This window comes from Falco rusticolus, chromosome 13 (genome assembly GCF_015220075.1).
Source record: "Falco rusticolus isolate bFalRus1 chromosome 13, bFalRus1.pri, whole genome shotgun sequence".
In the NCBI taxonomy this organism is placed as follows: domain Eukaryota; kingdom Metazoa; phylum Chordata; class Aves; order Falconiformes; family Falconidae; genus Falco; species Falco rusticolus.
In genome coordinates, this window is record NC_051199.1 from 11,289,651 (window position 1) to 11,308,358 (window position 18,708).

Genomic DNA, 18,708 nt, shown 5'->3' on the forward strand with positions numbered 1-18,708 from the left:
TGTTGAGAGTCAGACTTGGACACGGGTATGTAGCATTTAATATGACATACATAGAAGTTAATAAGTAATATTTCCAATAAGACTTATGCAGGTCGATGAGATGGGGAGATAGATGCCTTGAAAGTCTTACAGCATCACTGGACAAGTGTCCTCAGTTGTAGCTCTCGCAGAACCCTGAATCAGTGAGATCACTGTCCTGCCCTGCCTACAACAAGAAACTAAGAATTACTTGGAAGTTCTTCATCTCATTTTCAGCTGCTCTTACAGCACTGTACATGGTTCTACTAAAAACAGGTAACAACTTCCCAGTAATACTAAACAAATATATATGTAATGTAATTTATATGAAATAATTTCAGTCCAAACATCAGTAAGTTGCCTATATAGGAATTTAATTTGGTGGCTTTCCTTCCTCTTCAGGGAATCTGTCTTTGAGCATTTCTCATAAATTTACTTATTCTCATCTAAAACTTGTAAATTCACTTCAAAACTTGTTCTGAGACTTCTGTGTGCAAACAATTAGTTTAGTCATACTAAGAAGGATGCAGTACCAGAACAATAGCAGTTGCTAAGTTTATTTCAAATGGTCTTGCAACCACTATCAAAGACATTGTGCCTTGGTTAAAAAAATATTCAAAAAAAACCACAAACCCCAGAAGCATGCAATTCTGCCCCCCCCCCCCCCCCCCCCCTTTCTGTGTGTATTTATGTTTAACTCAGGGCAAGAATTTTATAATATTCTTAAAGGAAAAAATAGAAATAAAAGTGGCATGAATTCATGAAAGCATGGGTTTATATATAGGCATTCTCTGTAAATGAACCAAACATTCTGTATTCTAGGTAGAACAACCTTATGTGTCTGCTCATATGCATTTCAGTTACCTCCATGCACTCCCACTTGCCTTACATTTTTTGTATACGAACTGAATGTATTGTTTCTGTTTCTGTTGGGACTTTGTGTGCCTGATGCATAAAACACAGAACAGCAAGGTTTTCCCCACCGTCTGCGTTAAGTCACAAACCATCCACGCTTTGTTCTCATGGCTGTCATCATTTCACCAGAATCTTTCGGTGTTTGTATAGCCTTATACAGTATATTGCACTTACTGTACCTGTATAGTATCTTGTCTGTATACTGTATGCACATGAATATGTATATTCACTCATGTATGTATGTATAGTATGTTTATATATCTCTGTATATGTATGTGTGTTCATAGTCTTTCACTAGAAATGTGTGGCTATTCATATACATTATGTGTATGCCGATTATAAAAAAATATGAATGCCAGCACCCACTTTTGATAACCTACTTTTATTCTCATTTTGTCTTGTTAAACAATGAAAATAAAAATGTCATGTATTTTAAATGAGAACTTTAAAAAGTTATTATTTTTACTAATTTAAAAGTTTCCAGTTCTTCAGAAAAATTATTTGAACAGATCCAAAATTGCAAAGGTATCTGTGTTTCTCATGACAGTTTTCTGTGGTTGAAAAATGTTTGGTAACAGCCCACACTGCAGTTTTGTTTCTCTGTATCTAACGCTGCTCAGGTGCTTCTAGGTTTAGAAATGCCCTTAACCAGCCGGACTCTTGTGCTGCAAATCCCAACTCTATTCACATAAGGGACTTGCAATAAATAAATCTAGAGGGTGACCCATGTCTATAACATCTTGCACATAAATGCTGGATGTAGAAGGGCCTCAGGTGGGAAAGAAACATTTCTCCAGTGCAGGTGAGCCTTAGGAATGAATGAAAATATCATACTTTATGAGTCAGTTTTATGGGAATGTTACAGACACTATTCGTCAGACATCTTGTGCTTTGCAGTCCACAGTAGCATATAATTGCCAATTGATCAGGCATTTATTGAAACAGCTAACAATCATTTATTAGCCCTTTGTAAAATTATTCTTAATCACCATAAACTGTATGTGGGCTCAGTTCTCTGGCCTTGAGGCAGCAAAACACTGGTTTACCTTAAACAGCAAAATATTCCTGTAAATCAAGGGGATGACAGATACATATTTTCAAGTTGAGCATGTGTTTAAGTTTTTCACTGAATTGGAGCTTCAATGATAATCTTACATGTTTCTCTGGGAGGCCTAGGTGAGATAACTTTGCTTCCTTTACAGTTATTTTATCATTGTATTTAGCTTGTCCAGTTGGACTAGTCTCATTGTAAGTTACTGCAGCAGAATGTCAGCAGCTAGCTACTCAGAAAAATCTCAGGAGACAGACCTTTATGCAGGAAATACTAAGGAACTTATAGGATGACAGTGCCACTGTTAGGAAGAGCCTTCACCCCAATTAAAATGGCATAATAGAAAATCCTTTTCATTTTTTAATTTAAAGTTACAGGGTTAAATTCTGACCTCACTCATGTTAACAGTAAATTCCCATTTCACTCATAAGCTATAACTTATGAATTCCCAAGGAATGCTTTTTTTCAACAACAAATAGGATGGGGAAAGGACATATTCCTCCAACGGAGCTTGGTGTTTATGGGCCAGTGGCCTGATCTTAAGCCTTTGCAAGTCAGTGGCAATTAGTGGACTCTTGGGTTTGGTTGGCCATCTCTTTTTTTACAGTTTGGAAAAGCACTTTTACTGTATGGGGTTTATAGTCATGATTGTATAATTCACAATAGGAAAGAATAAAAGTGAGAAAAGGCAATAGCAATATGCATTTTTAAAATTAATATTGGTCAGATCATAGCTTTTACTTGATTTCTGCACCAAACTTTAAAACACAAACTTAATCAGAGAAAAACAGCACTTCTGTGGTGGCTGGCAATTTGCTTGCTTATGCTACAGGTGATACGTGTGTTAACATGAAGCTGAACATTTTGCTTGCCGTGCATTGTCATTAGTCATTCCTTTTTAGATGGATATTAAAATTTCCTCCCTGCTCTGGATATCTGAACTTGAATTCAACCCACGCTGCTGTTGTAGGCTAAGCCAAGTCACTCCATGCACAGGAGCCTGTGAGCAAAGCCCTGGTTCAGCAGACCAGTGCTCATGGTTTAGTGTGTTGCAGCCTTCTCAAGGAGTTAATGCTGATTCACTGTCACACGCTTGTATCAGTGCCATCCTTCCAGAGATTGCCTCTTAGACAGAAAAACAGAAACAAGGTACAAGGAACTGCTGCACCCAATGAATCCCATTTTCTAAAGCATGTGGATGCCAGTCTCAGGTTCTTGCTTGTTCCTCAGCTATTCTGTGTGTCAGGAAACAATGTCTGTATTAGGTTTGGGTACTACATTTTTTAGCAGTTCCTGATATAAATGAAACGGTATGATGTTGCTGTAAGGATAGAGCAGATGTGGCATCTCATACTAAGGCAGGCTCTTACATATCTGGATTCTTTAGAAACTCCCAGTACGCTTTATAACTCTAGTAAATGTTCTTTAACAGCCTTTCAAATTGGAGTCAGAAAATAATCATAAATGGAGATCTCTGTCTTTTAATCATATTTTTATGCATCTTTAAAAAGGAAGATGCAACCACCTAGAAGAATGTAAGCATCTTTGTACACTCAGTGTTGTTTTCAGTCATGCTTTCTTAAATTTCCACCCCCATACAATCAGTACAATACTTGAGAAATGGCATTTAATCTAAGAGAATGATCATTGCCTCAATTTCACCATCAAAAAAGACAAATGTAAGACCATATTTCAAAATTTCTCATCTGTAACACAACTCCACAGTCTGTAACTGAGATATTTGTGTATTTTGATCACCCACCCAATACAAAACAAGAGGAACTGAAGGCACCAGTCCTTTCAATGTTGAAATTGTTGAAAATTCTACCTCCATATATATTATTTTGATTTTTTTTTTAAATTGCAAAACTATTCTTATGTACATTTTTTTTGAAAATGCTAGAGAAATACAAAGACTTGGGTGCTTTGCTGGCAAACTGGTGTGCTGATGTTCTTCAGCTGTTACAGCAATAAAGGTTAAATCTTAAGTCCTAGTACTGTCTTCAATAAGAAGAGTGCTGAAGCTGATGTATGTGTTTTTAGCTTGGAAAAAATTAAGTCCAAAAAAATGAGGAAAGTAAAGGAATTTGTGGTGTCCCCACATGTCACATTTTTGTAAATTTAGGATTAGCCTCAATGTTGGCTTTCTTATAGTTCTTGATTCTCCCCAAGTCTTGGTCTTGTTTCCACTCCTTTTCATTCTTCCATGTTCAGTTTCTGGGTTCTTCCTGGCCTCTGTTACTTGACCAGAAGCAGTACCTAAAGCATGCACCCTGCTGCCTTCAGCACCATCGTACATGAGAGTTTTTGCAGTCTGCAGGGGTTGGAACGGGAGGAGGAAAGGATCTTGCTCACTAGCAGCTCTCACTGTTCCATGCCACATCTTAATGCAAAGGGTGATGGGCTGTTTGTCTCAGTTTGACATTTAGAATCTGGCAGTTTTTCAAAATCACCATGATTTAGAGTGAGACACACTAATTACAGGTGTGTTGTACTTGGATGTGGTTACTCAGTCATAGGCAGGGCTAGCTGTAGCAGTCATTGAGGTCACTGCCTCAAAATGTCCTGCTGTTTTAAGTCTGCTTCGTGGGCAGTTAAGGCACACATGCAATGGAGCAGCAGCCTCCAGCAAGAAGAAGAGGTGGTGAGACAGGGTTAGTAATCTCTCAAGGAAATCTAGGATATTAGAGTGTTACCCTACAGGTGTTGTACTGCAAAATGCAGTTAGCAGGTGATCCCTGTATCGCTGAACTCTAGCAAAGTATTCTGTCTGTCCTTTGTCCCTCCTGTGATTGACCTAATACAATATTGAATTTTCCTTTTTATTTTACAGTGAGCGACAGGATGTATCATGGTGGGTTGCTTGAGTTCTGCATTTATTGCTTAGCAAAGGCATAGATTAAGCTTTGATTTTTCATGAGTAATCTCAATAGCAATGCACTATGCGATGATCCACTGCATAAATGAGTTGCATGAGACAACTTTACACAGTATCCATAATATGAGTTACTTTAGAGGCTCTTATTTTAAACATACTAGCATTTACAGGATGTGTTCACTAACAGTAGATCAAACAGTAGATTCCAGACAGTTGTTGGATGTTTTAAAAAAAAGCTTAGATGAGAAGAATACATGTTTCCAAATAAGATAATAATGCAAGGTCAGGAAGATCTATAGCTAGACTGATTGCCAGCATAAAAATGGAAAGCAGGACAGTGAATTTATCATTTAAAGTTTGTTTTATTGATAGCCTCAGCAGTAATCTGAGGATTACCGGAAAACTTGAGGCATAGGAATATGTGCAGGGCTGTTCTGTATAAAGTAACTGTGACATTTAGTAATTGGAAGCAATGAATCATGAAACTAGAGGTCTGGAATCAGAGGTGCTGAAGGTTTACTAGCCATTTGCTAATTTAATTTGAGGATAATTATTAATTGCTGATAATCTTGAATCTTCAGGAATTCCTGGAGTTCCAAAGATTCTTTTCAGTTGTTTTTAAGTGGTGGATTAGTCAACCCATTGAGTGCAAGACAATGTAATGTTTTTTAGTGAGTCCTGTTTGAAAAAAATGTGTCCAGAGTGTTCTTACAATAGTGCATCATATAATTAATTAAGAGGTAGAACCATGATTACAGGGGCCTTAGTTTTCATTTTTTTTCTGTAGTAGTAACATTTGTAAGAAAACATATTTCCAGAAGTTTAGAAATTTAGAGTAATGTAAATCAAAACATTAAACACAGCAATTCAAACGATACAATAGCCCTAAAATGTGATGCATATACAGTTTCATAACTTGAAATAGGTGTCAGTGAATTCTTTTAATGTCAAACATACGGGTAAAATTGCAAAGGGCTCCTTCCCACCCAACTGTTTTGTCAAAATTAAGACTGTGTGCTGGGGGAAATCTTTCCCAAGTGCTTGGAGGGAAAACAGAGATGTTACTTGTGTCCCTTAAAAAGAAGAATTTGTGAAAGGCTGGAAAGGGTAGTTTGTGTAGTACTACTTAGCACCTTGCGTGTGCTTGTGCTTGTGATGCAAGTATGTGAATGCATGGGATCATTCTAATGTGGCTGCTGGCATTGCAGGACACCTTCTAGAAAAAACACTTCAGACACTTTCAGAGAAGAATTTGCAGTTAGGTTGTGCAGTGTCCCTGGGGAGTGTTACCATGCACCACGAATTGCTTGGAGAGTGTCTGCTTTCACAGCTCACCTTGCACATCCTGCGTGTTCCTGAACATACTCTTACTTTTAATCACCTTTGTATTAATAATCAATTGTTTTTTTGAATTTAACAGTAACAGGAGAATGAATTAGCAGTACAGAGCTGTGTAAATTACTATCCTGGGCCATATTACGCTGTCTCTCATGTCAATATTATTGCAGAGTATCTCTGTCAGAGAGAAAGAAGTGACTGCAGATCTAGCCTGTAGTTCTATCCTCACTTACTGACTTTCACAGCCACTGTAAGTAACAGCATTCAGCTGCAGTGCAATGACTACAGCTAATGGTTAGCAAAAGAAATCTTGTCCGACGTAATTTTCCAAGTGCTCTTCTGAAGGCTTTTTAAATCATTTGAGGCTTCTCTTTACTATTTGTTTGAACAAACTGTAATTTCTTGGACCCATGAAGTCAGCCGGTACATTCCTGTTGGCTTCAAATGGGTGAGGATCTTGCTACTCAAGATTTTCTGAAACCTGATTCTGGCTGAACTCCTGCCTTGGACAACTCCCCTTTTGTGAACGTGTGCTAAGAGGACCTCCACGTCAAACTAAGAGTATCAGATAGCAGATCGTGAAGTAACTGTTGTTACTTAACATAGCCCTCCACCACTTGCACCCGTGGCACATGACTGCCTTCTAGGAGTGGGATTTCACACCCTCCCGAGTGGAAATACCTTACCCAGCCAGATGTCTGGGACCCATCTGCACCAGGGAAAGTGCCATCAAGAGTTTCGGTGGGAAAGAGAGTTTGGAAGCTCCTGCCTGAGAACAGGCAAGAGGGAGGGAGAGCCTTTTCCTCCCAGAGGATGGTAAGTGGCTTTCAGAAAGCCTTTCTTCTTCACTTACTGTAGCCTGCCAAAACAAGCCAGCATGCTTGGCTCTGCTGAATGATGTGAGCACTGCACACAGATTGCACTGTTAAGAGATTGCTTTGTGTTCGGATCCAGGAGACATTTTTAATAATCTCCTCCAAATGCTGCTGATATTTTTTATTTCATTGTATTATGCATTGGTTTAAGATCCCTTTGTCGTAGCCTCACATCAGCTATTGAGCTTTCGCTTTAACTGTTGATACACAGTTGTCACAAAGAAAAGGGTATTTGTACGTGACATTCATGGTCACGTACCCGTGATGTGGTTCTCCCCATCCTTCCTGTAAATGAAGACTCAGCCCCTCTGCCCACCCAGCAGGAGAGGGAGGCACTCACAAGGGCCAGAAGAGAACAGCACCTTCCTCAGCCCCATAACCTCTGCAATTTCAGCACAGTAAGTGGGAACCTATAGTATTAGGAAAAATTATGGAAGCAGCACTGAATCATGGGGCTCTCTTACTGCCCAGAGCTTCTGACTTCACCTCAAACAAACTAGCAACATGAAAAATAGGCAAACCAAGAACTTACCAGCCAAGATGTCATCAGGTTAAACAGCTGAACAGGACATGGTGTTGTCTAAAGCCCTCATGTAAACTACAGTGGAAAATATTTTTTTAGGTCATTAAAAGTTCATACAGCACACAAAACCCAACCCACTCATAGAAGTGTTCAGAGCATGAAATATTGGACAGTCAATTCAAATGTTAGAAAAGTTTCCTCAAAAATGAATGAAAATTGACAGCATTTTCTAACTTCGAGCTACCTACAATATTTAAATATTTCTTCTTCCCCATGGTGTTTTTAGCAGCACATATTTCCATGGGCACTTGTGTGAAAATTTATAGCACACCTTTCAGTGCTGTTTCCTGAAATACCTGTCAGCACCAGGAATTAGCACGACTTTATCCTACCTACACTTCACCCCTGTGGCCTGACTTTGGAGGAGCAGAATTGCTCCCGGCACTTACTCTTCTCTCGTGCCGGTGCAGGCAGGGGTGCAGGGTGCCTGCCTGCCTGGTATGCAGTGGCTCACGATTAAGTTATGTCGGGCTCGATTTGAGACAAGGGGATGTGAGTGGGACTTGCGTAGCATGTAAGTCTTATTACTGAGAGCATTATCTATCTATGTATTTATGTAGCTATTTATGTCACACACAAGCAAGTAAAACTTATCGCACCTAAGGGTCCCAAGCCTGGTGCTGAGGATTTTTCCCCTCTATATTTTCAGTCCTGCTCCCAGATTTTTCTTTTCACCCGCTCCTGTTTTCCATTTGGAAAGGCTATGCTACACGGGATCACTTGGTTTGTATATAACTTGGAGGTATCACCATATTCTTTTCAGTAGCATACATGTGTTCAGTAACTTATACAGACCTGCTTGTGCCCTGTACTGATGATTGCCTGGTGCTCCTTATGGTGAAAGTTCAGTTCCTGAAGGGCCAGAAAGTCTTATCTCATATTGTGAATAGTCACCAACAAAAAATACAAGATGTTTGCTGCACTTGGTGACCAGAGCTAGTAGGTGTGCAAAGTTGTATCCATCAGCAGTTGCTTAATTGTAATATTGGAGAATAATTTCTTCTTTTTACATCTGTAACTATAACTCTCTTTGCCAAACCAAATTACCCTGCTTAGTTAAGAACAGGGAAAGAACTCTGCTCGTTTAGATTTCTTTTTCTTGCTTTAAACACCCATATTCTGAGCACTCTTGTGAATCTGCTGGTGCAGGCTGCCATGACACAGCGTGGGCTGAAGCTGCCCAGCATCATTCTGTGGGCAGCAGTGGTGGTGCCTGGGGCCAGGGCAGAGCCCATGCCAGGGCAATAGAAAAAGAAATAGTCTGCTGTGACACCAGGGAGTTCCTGGCAGTGTGAGCCATTGTCTGTTCCCCAAAGCCTGTTTTGAGTTTTCCATGGGATTATGAGCTTTGCTCAGTAAATTCTGATGTGGCAGAGAGCTATGGCATGTACTGACCTCTGGCTCCAGGCCCTGTCCTCTAAGAACAACTGAATTGTAGATGTTCTGCCCATCAAACCTCTGCTCCAAGACAGTTCTGAGATCTAGCTCAGGTAATCCAATTTAAGCAATATTTTTATTTGTAAACTATTGGGACTGCTACTTATCTTTCTGGAATAATTCAAAATTTCAGTCCTGTGAGGGAAGAAGAAATGAAGACAGGCCCATTGCTCATGGAGGCACCTACAGACCAAAACATGCCGGTTGTGCTTTGCAGATAAGGGAACTAGTTTGTCTAGTTTGTTTCTCAGATCTTTATAAAGCATTAGAACACTCAAAAGAAAAGATCTTTTTCTACTTAGGTTTTCTTGGACAAAACATTTTGCATTGTTTTGAGGATGTGTAAAGTTGCTTTTTCTCAGTTGTAAGATGGCTTTGTTACTTCTTGTTCTGCGGCACTGCCAACATAGTACCTGAGAGTATGTAACAGACCTTAATAAAATTAATTTTCTATGTTTTGGGAATAAAAGTATCAGAAAAATAAGGCCAGATAGTAAAAGTAAGGTGGCAACATAGAGTGGTTTCTCCTAAGGCCTTCAGGAAAGCTGGTGATTAAAACTCTATAGAAGAATTCAGTTTTGTATAGTGGAAGAATTTTCTTGCTCTTTGTCATTGATGTTCAAGTTTGGAAGAAGCATTTGCTTTAAAGAAGATTTTTGAAAAAAACCTAGAGAATAATGAATAAACAAAAGGTTAGTGTGTTTAACAGGAACTCATGAGACATCCCCATTTATATCTGCGCTCAGTCATGTTCAGGTGAGAGGATTTATCCAACCACTCTACATTTGTGTATGGTTCCTACACAGCAAGTTATCATGCAGCTTTTACTGGCTGCTTAGGAGCAAGGATTTCAGCCTGCCTCCAACACTTCCTAGGTGAATGTGCAAGCTTCTAGGACTTCAGCAGATGTTTTCCTTTACTCTCCTGCTCTGCTTGATTTTGAAAAAAAATAGTATCTTAGACCCCAGATAATTTACTGAGTAAAAATTCCATTGAAACAAAAATTAGTTTACAATCAGCAAATTCCATAACTCAAAGGCAATTATGTGACCTAGTACCTGATACGTATCCTGGAGTTTCCAGGAGATCCCGCCTTACAATTCCAATATTAGCTGCTTTCTTCCCTTTTCAGTAAGAACAGGCTTTGGGCCAAGGCTCTGGTCAAAACCATGTTTGCTTCTCACGTGCTGTGTCTCATTGGCTGTTACCTCCAGTGCTGATGCTTTTTGTGCCTGTCTGCCTCCATCTACACCTGCAGCCAAGCTCTGACATGCTGCAGTATGTGTACTGTTCCTTACACGCTATGGGGTTTTTCAGGAATAGGAGAGCCATATAAAACTGTATAATGTGTACATTATAGCTATATAATGTTATGATCACTACTTTTTTCCATATATTAAGTTGTAACATCATTATTTTCTGTGCCTTTCATACTGAACAAATCCCTTCTTATGATACAGCAGTGATGCTGCCAAGCTGGTACATGACCAGAGGAGCAGGCTGAAGTCAGAAAGGAGGGAGGGTATGAAAAAAATTAGTACTGGAACTAAGTGTGAGCACCAGTCACAGGAAGGATTAGGCCTAAGTCTACAGTATTAAACACATTAGCTTTAAACACCTCAGTAGCCCTGCTGAAATCATTGAGGGTTACTGCTGCGATTAAACAGCTGGCTTGAGTGCTGGCTTGTGAGCCTTAATGTCTGTAATGTGTCTAGGACACACTGAACATTTAGTTAACACTCTTTAGGATTTTGTATTAGCAACATGGTTATTGCCATATCTGAAGTTCATTGATCTATGGAGTGGTAACTTCCTCTTAGGTCTGTCTTGCAACTTCAAGAGGCATGCACCCTTGTTCAGTACATTTTTATTTTGTTGCACGTTAACACTATAACTAGGAAAAAACTATCAAATAAAACCCTATCATTTGTTCTCACTTTAAAGCATTTTCCCCCAAGCCTTTCAACATCATATGTGTTCACTTAGACTATTTTAGCAAATGACTTTGCACATACCAGTTCTGCACGTTCATGCTGCACATACCATTACCTGAATGCAGTTACAGGAGAGGAATGTACCATGTGGATGATACTTCTAAGAAGATGCCGATGTGAAGGACTCAGCCTTAAAACAAAAATAACATTAAAAAAATCACAAGTAGTCTTGAAAATCTGTGTCTGGGAAAGTGGAAGAACTCATATTCTTCATAATAAATGATTCACTAACTGCAACACAATATGGTGGCCAGTATAAAAAAGGATTTTGGAGCTGCCTACACTTGGGTTTATTTTAAGGGCTGTTTTGCAGGGGGTGGCAGAGTGTCTGTGTAACTGATACATTTTGCAACACCATTTCTATCTTTGGGAAGCTGCAACTGGTTTTTTAGAGCTTAGCATGTCAAAATCCTGCTTCAGTCCCCTTGGATTCCATGAAGAAGATTAGCTACCAGGAGACACTGTGTTGGCAACGGTACTCTGTGTAGTACAGTGGCTAGAGTGGAGGTGACGTGGATGTAACACCCTCACAGTGTCTGTCGTACATGGTGCAGATGGTGCTTGTGATGCACGGTGACTGGAGCACACAGCATACTGTAAGGATTTGATATTGGCACATGCTCTGTTTACTTACATGATGGGTTATAAAATACAAGGTATTTCCCAATGCCTAGAAGAGGAAACCCACACTCAAACACTCTTGTCATCAAATCCAGCCCAAAAGCTGGTGTGCAGCTGTGTGTTCTGAATATTTTGTGTAATGAATTGTGTGAAGACTGTGTCCCTGTCCTACCCCACGTAGGAGGACCCAGCCAAAATGAAGACACTGCTGTGTAAGTACTAATGCGTCACTGATGAGTATAAGTTGCAGAAAATCTGCTTCAGGTACAGCCTCATCCAAAGACCTGTGAAGTTGAGCCAGGGGGCAGGGAGGAGTATCTCCGGTTTGTTCGGTGAGTTTTGGACCAGGGCTGCACACACAAGAGAGAAAGTCTCACAGCCGTATCAGGTGACGTGCCTCATACCTGCCTGCACCACAGTAAATGTTAGACTTTTCCTTAAATGAAAAATAAGTATTTGATTAGGAAGAGCAGGCACAACAGGCTTCCAGAAGACTCTTATCTGAGCTGTTTGGAAGGACACTTTGCAGATATGTTACCTGTGTAATACTAAATTCACAAGAGTATTCAAGAACAAAATTCATGTTGTGGTTTAAACTTGTTCTACTCAAAGTACTATCTAATAGATAAGGTAAGCACAGTTTTGTTTCAGTATAAAGAAAGGCAATTCTATCTGAAATTCTTTTATCCTGTGTCACCTCTTAAAAACTGTATTGTCTTTATTTTTCTGTTTGAGTACATCACATTACTTTTTCTGAGGCTTGCTGATGTTTATTCCTTTTGCTTTGTTTACTGCTATAAAACATCTGAACATTTTATCTATTTATCAATAAATGCTAAATACGCTTCAAGTTGACCACCAAAACTACCAAGATCAATGGAAGTTTCTATACTGGTTTCTAAGACCAGTCCCCAGTTCTAGGAACCTGGTATATGCCCTTACTTGGCATTCTAAGTTTTGTGAATGAAAGGCATATGCACTATTAAATGTACTCAAATACTCTTAATAATAAACATACATTTCCTTCATGAATTGTAAAACGCTGCCAAAGTATTACTGTACATATGCATTTTCATGACAAGATCAGAGATGTACTTGGACAGCCCCTGTGAATGTATGGCATGTGTTTACTTATACACAAATCCTCAGTTTATGACTAATGTGGAAAACAAATGGTGGGAGAGTCAAGACATCACTTCAAATTTGCAAAGTAAATGTTGAGAGGAAGTTTTCTCATTTGCAGGTATACAGTGTGTCATCCAAATACAATAAGACCTTTCAGGATAGTTTAGTATTAGCTATTTTGGTTCCAATCAAAAGCCTTTGAAGACACACATCAGTCATGAGCACCCCACTAAACCCAAATGAAGCCACATTCTCAGGCTTCAGAGGGGCTGTGACATGTACTTACCGCTAAACGTATGCTAACCTCCTTTTATGAATCAGGATCATGTTTTCAAATATTCTACATGCATGAAAGCATGGAGTTTCTTAAACTCTTGGTGTCTTCCAGTTAATTAAATACCATCACAGAATAGGGTAGGTAAATTCATATACTTCGCATGGAGTTCATTAGAGTATTTTTAAAAAAATTAAACACAGAGTTATATTTAGCTTGATACTCACAAGTGTTAACACTGTGCTTTTAATGTGACAGGTTAGATTTGGAAAGCAGTATAAAACACGGGTTTCAGTGGATAGAACTTTTTATTTCCACAACTTAAGGATGTTGTTAACATCCATGTGCCTTTTTAAGATCTAGTGCATCATTTAAAATCCAACCAGTGCTAGTTTGCTGAAAACATTTATCTTTGTTAGCTTTCAGTGCTCTACAGAAGTTAAAAAGAGGACCTTTTACTACCCTTTTTTTTTTCTTAAAGTAGTAGTTAGAAGTAAAGACTAACTTTGTTTCTGTTGTTGGCATAGATATTTTTTGTCCATCAAAGAAACTGGAGTGTTTCAAATAAGACTAAGGTTAATGTTACAAAGAAACAATATATTAAATCAATGACCAAATAGTTATTTGTATGCCTTTTTTCTTCTTTTCTTCTTCCTTCTTTTCTTTCCCCGCCCTCCCCCTCAAAAGGTGACATGTATGCAGTGGTTGCAAGGGGACCATACAATGCTGGATATGATTGAGAAAAAACGTTGCCTCTGCAAAGAAATAAAAGCTCGACAGAAATCAGAAAAAGGACTCTGCAAACAGGACAGCATGCCTATTTTGCCGAGTTGGAAAAAGAATACTGGGACCAAGAAATACAGCCCTCCTCCTTATTCCAAACAACAAACTGTTTTCTGGGACACTGCAATTTGACAGGCGTGTGGAGGATGCCCTCTCCACTGTGTTGCATCGTGCACAGGTAGCCTGCTTTTTTAATAAGGCAAAGGCTCTAACCTAAGACTTACCTGCAGGTGGTGATCTTCCTAGGAAAAAACACACCAATAAGTGCTCACCTGTCAATCAAGAGAGAGATTTAAGTTTCCAACTGGATTGAGGCATACATATTTATCCAGGATTTTTTTGGATCCAGAAGATATCAAAATGTAAATATTTCGCCAATATATTGAAAACACCCAAACTAATACACTGTTTAAATATATATATATATATATAAATTCAAAAATTTATGAAGAATTTTACTATATAATGTTACTGTTATACTGTTTTATTACCTATTTTCTATGTGGTATTCTAATGTTACCCCGCCACAACCACCACCACCATTTTATTTCTCTTACCTGCCTAGATGTGGCCTCTGTACAAAAGCATGTGGTTGTACATTTTGTTGAAGAGGACAATGTACAAAACAACTCGGTGCCGTGCTAGGGCTGTAGAAGTTTCCTAGAGTTGTACTTGTTGGAGGTCCTTATCTTTGGGGAGGGGAGGGCTGGACAAAGGAGAGAGTTCTGGTGGGAAACAGCAAAACTGCAAGCAATGCAAATAAAAGTGCTTAATGCGGATGCCTGAATTGCATTTAAAATATGAATTGTTCTGCATCAGCTTTCCTATAAAGTTAATCAGATATATTGCCCCTGGTTTTATATGCATCCGTTACTAAAATTATTTGGCCGGAAAACTAAATTTTCTGCAGAAAAGCCTGCAACAGAAACTCTTACTTCATTATATTCAGCTGACTAGCAGAGACCATGGTTCACTGTGACTAAGCATTGTACAGCCCGTGATGGAGAGACCCAGTCACTTAGCAGGTTAAGGCAGTGGCGCTGCAGGCACGGTTCCTGTCCACATTTGTCTTTGGTCCAGAAAATAAAGGTAACAAAATCTGTTTACGTGTTCATTATTTTTAAACCCAGCAACCCATCCTTACCTTACGCTGTGTCAGATTTCCCTGTGTTATTTATAAAGGATGGAATTCAGGCCCCTTGAAAGCCAGTAGGGAAATCCCTCTTGATTTCACATGGTTTTGAAGTGGAGGCCCATACATTCTCCTGGGTATGCCGTTTTCTTCTTCCTGGCTGCTTTTGTAATTGGCTTGCAATCCTGTAATGTATTACACCCATTTTAACAGAATATTATGTCATGACCAAAGAATTATAACCTCCTGGTTTTAACGGGAGAAAGAGATGGCTTATACTGATTATGAGGGTGAAATCCATGTGGTGAAATATCTTCCAAAAGGATCTGTTAAGAGCGAGGGAAACTTGTACTGCTGTGGAGTAGGGGGGGGGAAAGATCTATGGCATATATTTTGTATATTTAAATTTCTATCTATGCGTTTGAAGTTTGGTAGCACAAAAGTCCCTCTTTAAAACAATCATTTTAGTATTATATTCGCCGAGAAGAAAAGGTGTGTTGTTTGAAACTTCTTGCTGTATTGGCTTTTCTTTGAAATTATATTGACAGCATTGCCACAGCTGTAATTGCTGATCAAAAAAAACCAAAAATAACAAATTTTAGAAGGTTTTTGTAATCTATATTGCTAAAGTTTGAGTTTGAGTAATGCTTTATCAGTAGTAGTTTCTTTTCAGCCTCTGAAATAAAGTTTTTAAATATTTTATAACTAATTAACTAATGTATATTTTGATGTCCAAACTGAGATTTCTGTAAAAGATAAAGTGTGTGTTTATATGTGTGTATGTATATTAGCATTATTGTATATGTATATATGCATATTTGTACACACATATACTTGTATATATGCATGTATCTCTATATATACTCATAGCTGTGTGCATACGTATACCCACATACATTAAATATTGGTGTGTGCTATGAATATACAGTGGCTGGAATGGGTAGGCAATTGAAATGCAGAATTAAAGAGCCCCTCACAGCCAAAATGCAGAAGACATGAAAAAAGCCAGAGGCTGTGAAGGAATCTTTGAATACATGTTACATCCAAAAGACACCAACTGTATATTCTGCTTATTCTCTTTTTTTTTTTAAAGAAAGAAAATGGCAGAAGAAAAACTCCAGAGATTTCGCAAAGTTCCAGAATCTGCTGGAAAGAAGACGACTTGTTGGTCGTGAGAAATCTGTTGAGATAACAGGTTCATTATTCAGAAAGTGTTTATGCTTTGTCTTCCTTGTTATGTGGCAAGAGAAGTATTTTTCATAACCATGTGTGAAATACTCAGCTCAACCCTTTCTCCCAGCTGCACTAAAGTCTCTGGTGACAAAACGGAAGCCGGTGTTCAGTCAGTCTTGATACTCCATCTCTGCATTGGTCTCTTCCTAGAGCAATTACTTTAAAACCTGTCCTACTGAAGCATCAATTTTGCAGTCCAGACCTGTGGGTACACACGGGGGCTGCAGTGCCAGGCCCTCTGGGGGAAGGCAAATGTTAATGTAAACAGTTACATGTTTAATATTGTTTGTTCGTACTGTGTCCTTTCCATATCGATATATAATAGGAATAATGATCAGGGAATCGAAGCATTCTTGTCCTAAGCAAACTTGCTTGTACATTTTGCCCACCATAAAACCACTCCTTGTTTCGCTTGTAACGCTCAACACTGTTTATGTTGTCCTTCCTAAATAACTGTTCATGTGCTTCCAGACCTCCATTGTATCCCATGGAAACAATGGCTTTTCGTTTTAAAGTGCGACAGTACATGAAAAAGTAAAATATAACTTAGCACTTACCTTCAAAGCACTTTAGAAATGTGAACTAAACCTCACAGTTGCAAGAATCATTTTACAAAGGAGGGAAGTGAGGCTCAGGTGGAGTAGTTTCCAAAGGTCACGGGCAGAGCCAGAGCAAGATAAACTGTCCTGTCCCACGACTGCTGGCCCACCCCAATGCTTGAGTAAAAGGTGCATCGTACTGCCGAGAGTGTGCCATCAAAATGCTGTTAAACATTTTCTATGTCACCTATTGTCTCAGCAGTTTCTGTGTCACAGGGTGAATGACAAGTGCTTAGTTACACACAGTCATTAAAGCTGTAGTCTGTATAAATATGCAATCTGTATATACATACAGATCACATATATACACACACTTACGAAGACTGTATATATGAAATTGTTTGGTATGCACTTATTTTGCTTTAAACTCTTGAAGTTAAACATTATAGTGTAGCAATTTGTGTAAAGTGCACTGTGATTTCAAGAAAGCACAGTAAAGTCACAGGTCTTGTTATTCTTGCACTAAAAATGTGTTTACGTATATTAGCCAATGTATGTCTACTTTATTGCTCCTTTTGACAAATTAAAGCAAATGGTATAAAATGGTATGGGGTTTTTCAGTTTGGGTTGTTTATTTTTAAGTGGACAATGGCACTATGTTTTTAAATAACAGGGTTTTTAAATAAAATGAAATCATTCTGTGTTCATTCCAATGTAATACCTTTACCAATATCTTGAAACTGAATGTCATGTTGCTTTTTTTCATATTTCATTAGAAATTGTCAGGTACGTGCCTGAGATTGTGTAGGAGTAAGGAGTAGCTAGAGGCTAAATGTAATCATATATTATTAGCCGTTTCTATATACACAGTATAAATACATATTAATTTTCTTTTCATTTTTGTACTTGATTTTTTTAGGTAAGATGTAATTAAATGTACTTTGATACTTCTGAAGTAATAAGATGTTGTTTGAAGATCAATTCTGCTTTCTTTAGTGCATTGACAATATTTTACAATAATTTAGTGCTTATTTATTTGTGCTCCGGTGTAATTATAATAAAAAGCAATAGTTTAAAATATTTGGCTGTTCATTTTCACTTGACGGTTTCAGCTTTGAGCTGGGTTATTTACTAGGTATTAGCTAGAGATTCCTGGGAAGAAAAGTCAAGTCATAGTTGTATATTTATAATATTCCCTAGGCACATTTTTAATCATATCGTTTGTTGGAGGAAATGAATGAATTGCTTTAATAGGTTGGTATTTGTAAGTCATGCCTGGTTGCATCTAATGCCATGAGTGCCATCCTCAACTAAATCCTTAGGATAAGATTTCTCCAAAGAGCAGACAGAAATTTTGGTATAGGTACCTGTGAACAGTTTGTGATGGAAGATGCTCATTTCAAAGACCCCCTTTCAAAGATCTCTGCAGAATATCCACAAATGGGAGAGGGGCCCATCACGCTCTCCATGAAGCCTGAAAAAGATCTGTTTCTTTTTAAAAGTCCTGTTTCCAGACAGAAGCTTTACTCCCATTGGTATGTAAAACCCAGTCCTTGCAGAGGAATTCCACCTTAGGAGGAGGGGACGGGACAGGTGCCGTGGGGGAAGAAAAGGACCTGTACAACAGTGCAATTGATAATGATCTTCCTGTGCTCAATTTTTCAATACTCTGTTTTCTGTTGAAGTTTTGTAGCCTAGATTCTGTGACTGAGATAACCTCTCCTCTAATTTTTTTAAGAACACATTTTGTAATTTAAAAAGGTTTCCAAGAGCAAATAAGCAAGTAGTTAAATAAAGAACCCATAAAGGAACAGTAATGTTCTGCTTATAGCACTGAGACCAAATTTCTCTCCCTTCATGGAAGAAGCTGCCTTTAATGTGCAAAAAAAGTGCTATCCATGCTTGTATGGAT

General features: G+C 38.6%; 1 protein-coding gene across 4 annotated transcripts in view; it reads left to right on the forward strand.

Annotated features, from left to right (window-relative positions):
* The window catches only part of NYAP2 (neuronal tyrosine-phosphorylated phosphoinositide-3-kinase adaptor 2), a 147,110-nt gene extending 129,236 nt beyond the window's left edge, over positions 1–17,874 (forward strand). For 3 of the 4 annotated variants that reach the window (XM_037407461.1, XM_037407458.1, XM_037407460.1), the window contains one exon: positions 13,797–17,874. In XM_037407461.1, the coding sequence (XP_037263358.1) occupies positions 13,797–14,024 (228 nt within the window). In that variant the 3' untranslated portion in view covers positions 14,025–17,874. The remainder of the gene's footprint in view (positions 1–13,796) is intronic. The other variant, XM_037407459.1, reaches the window with a different exon arrangement.
* The last annotated feature ends 834 nt before the right edge of the window (positions 17,875–18,708 follow it).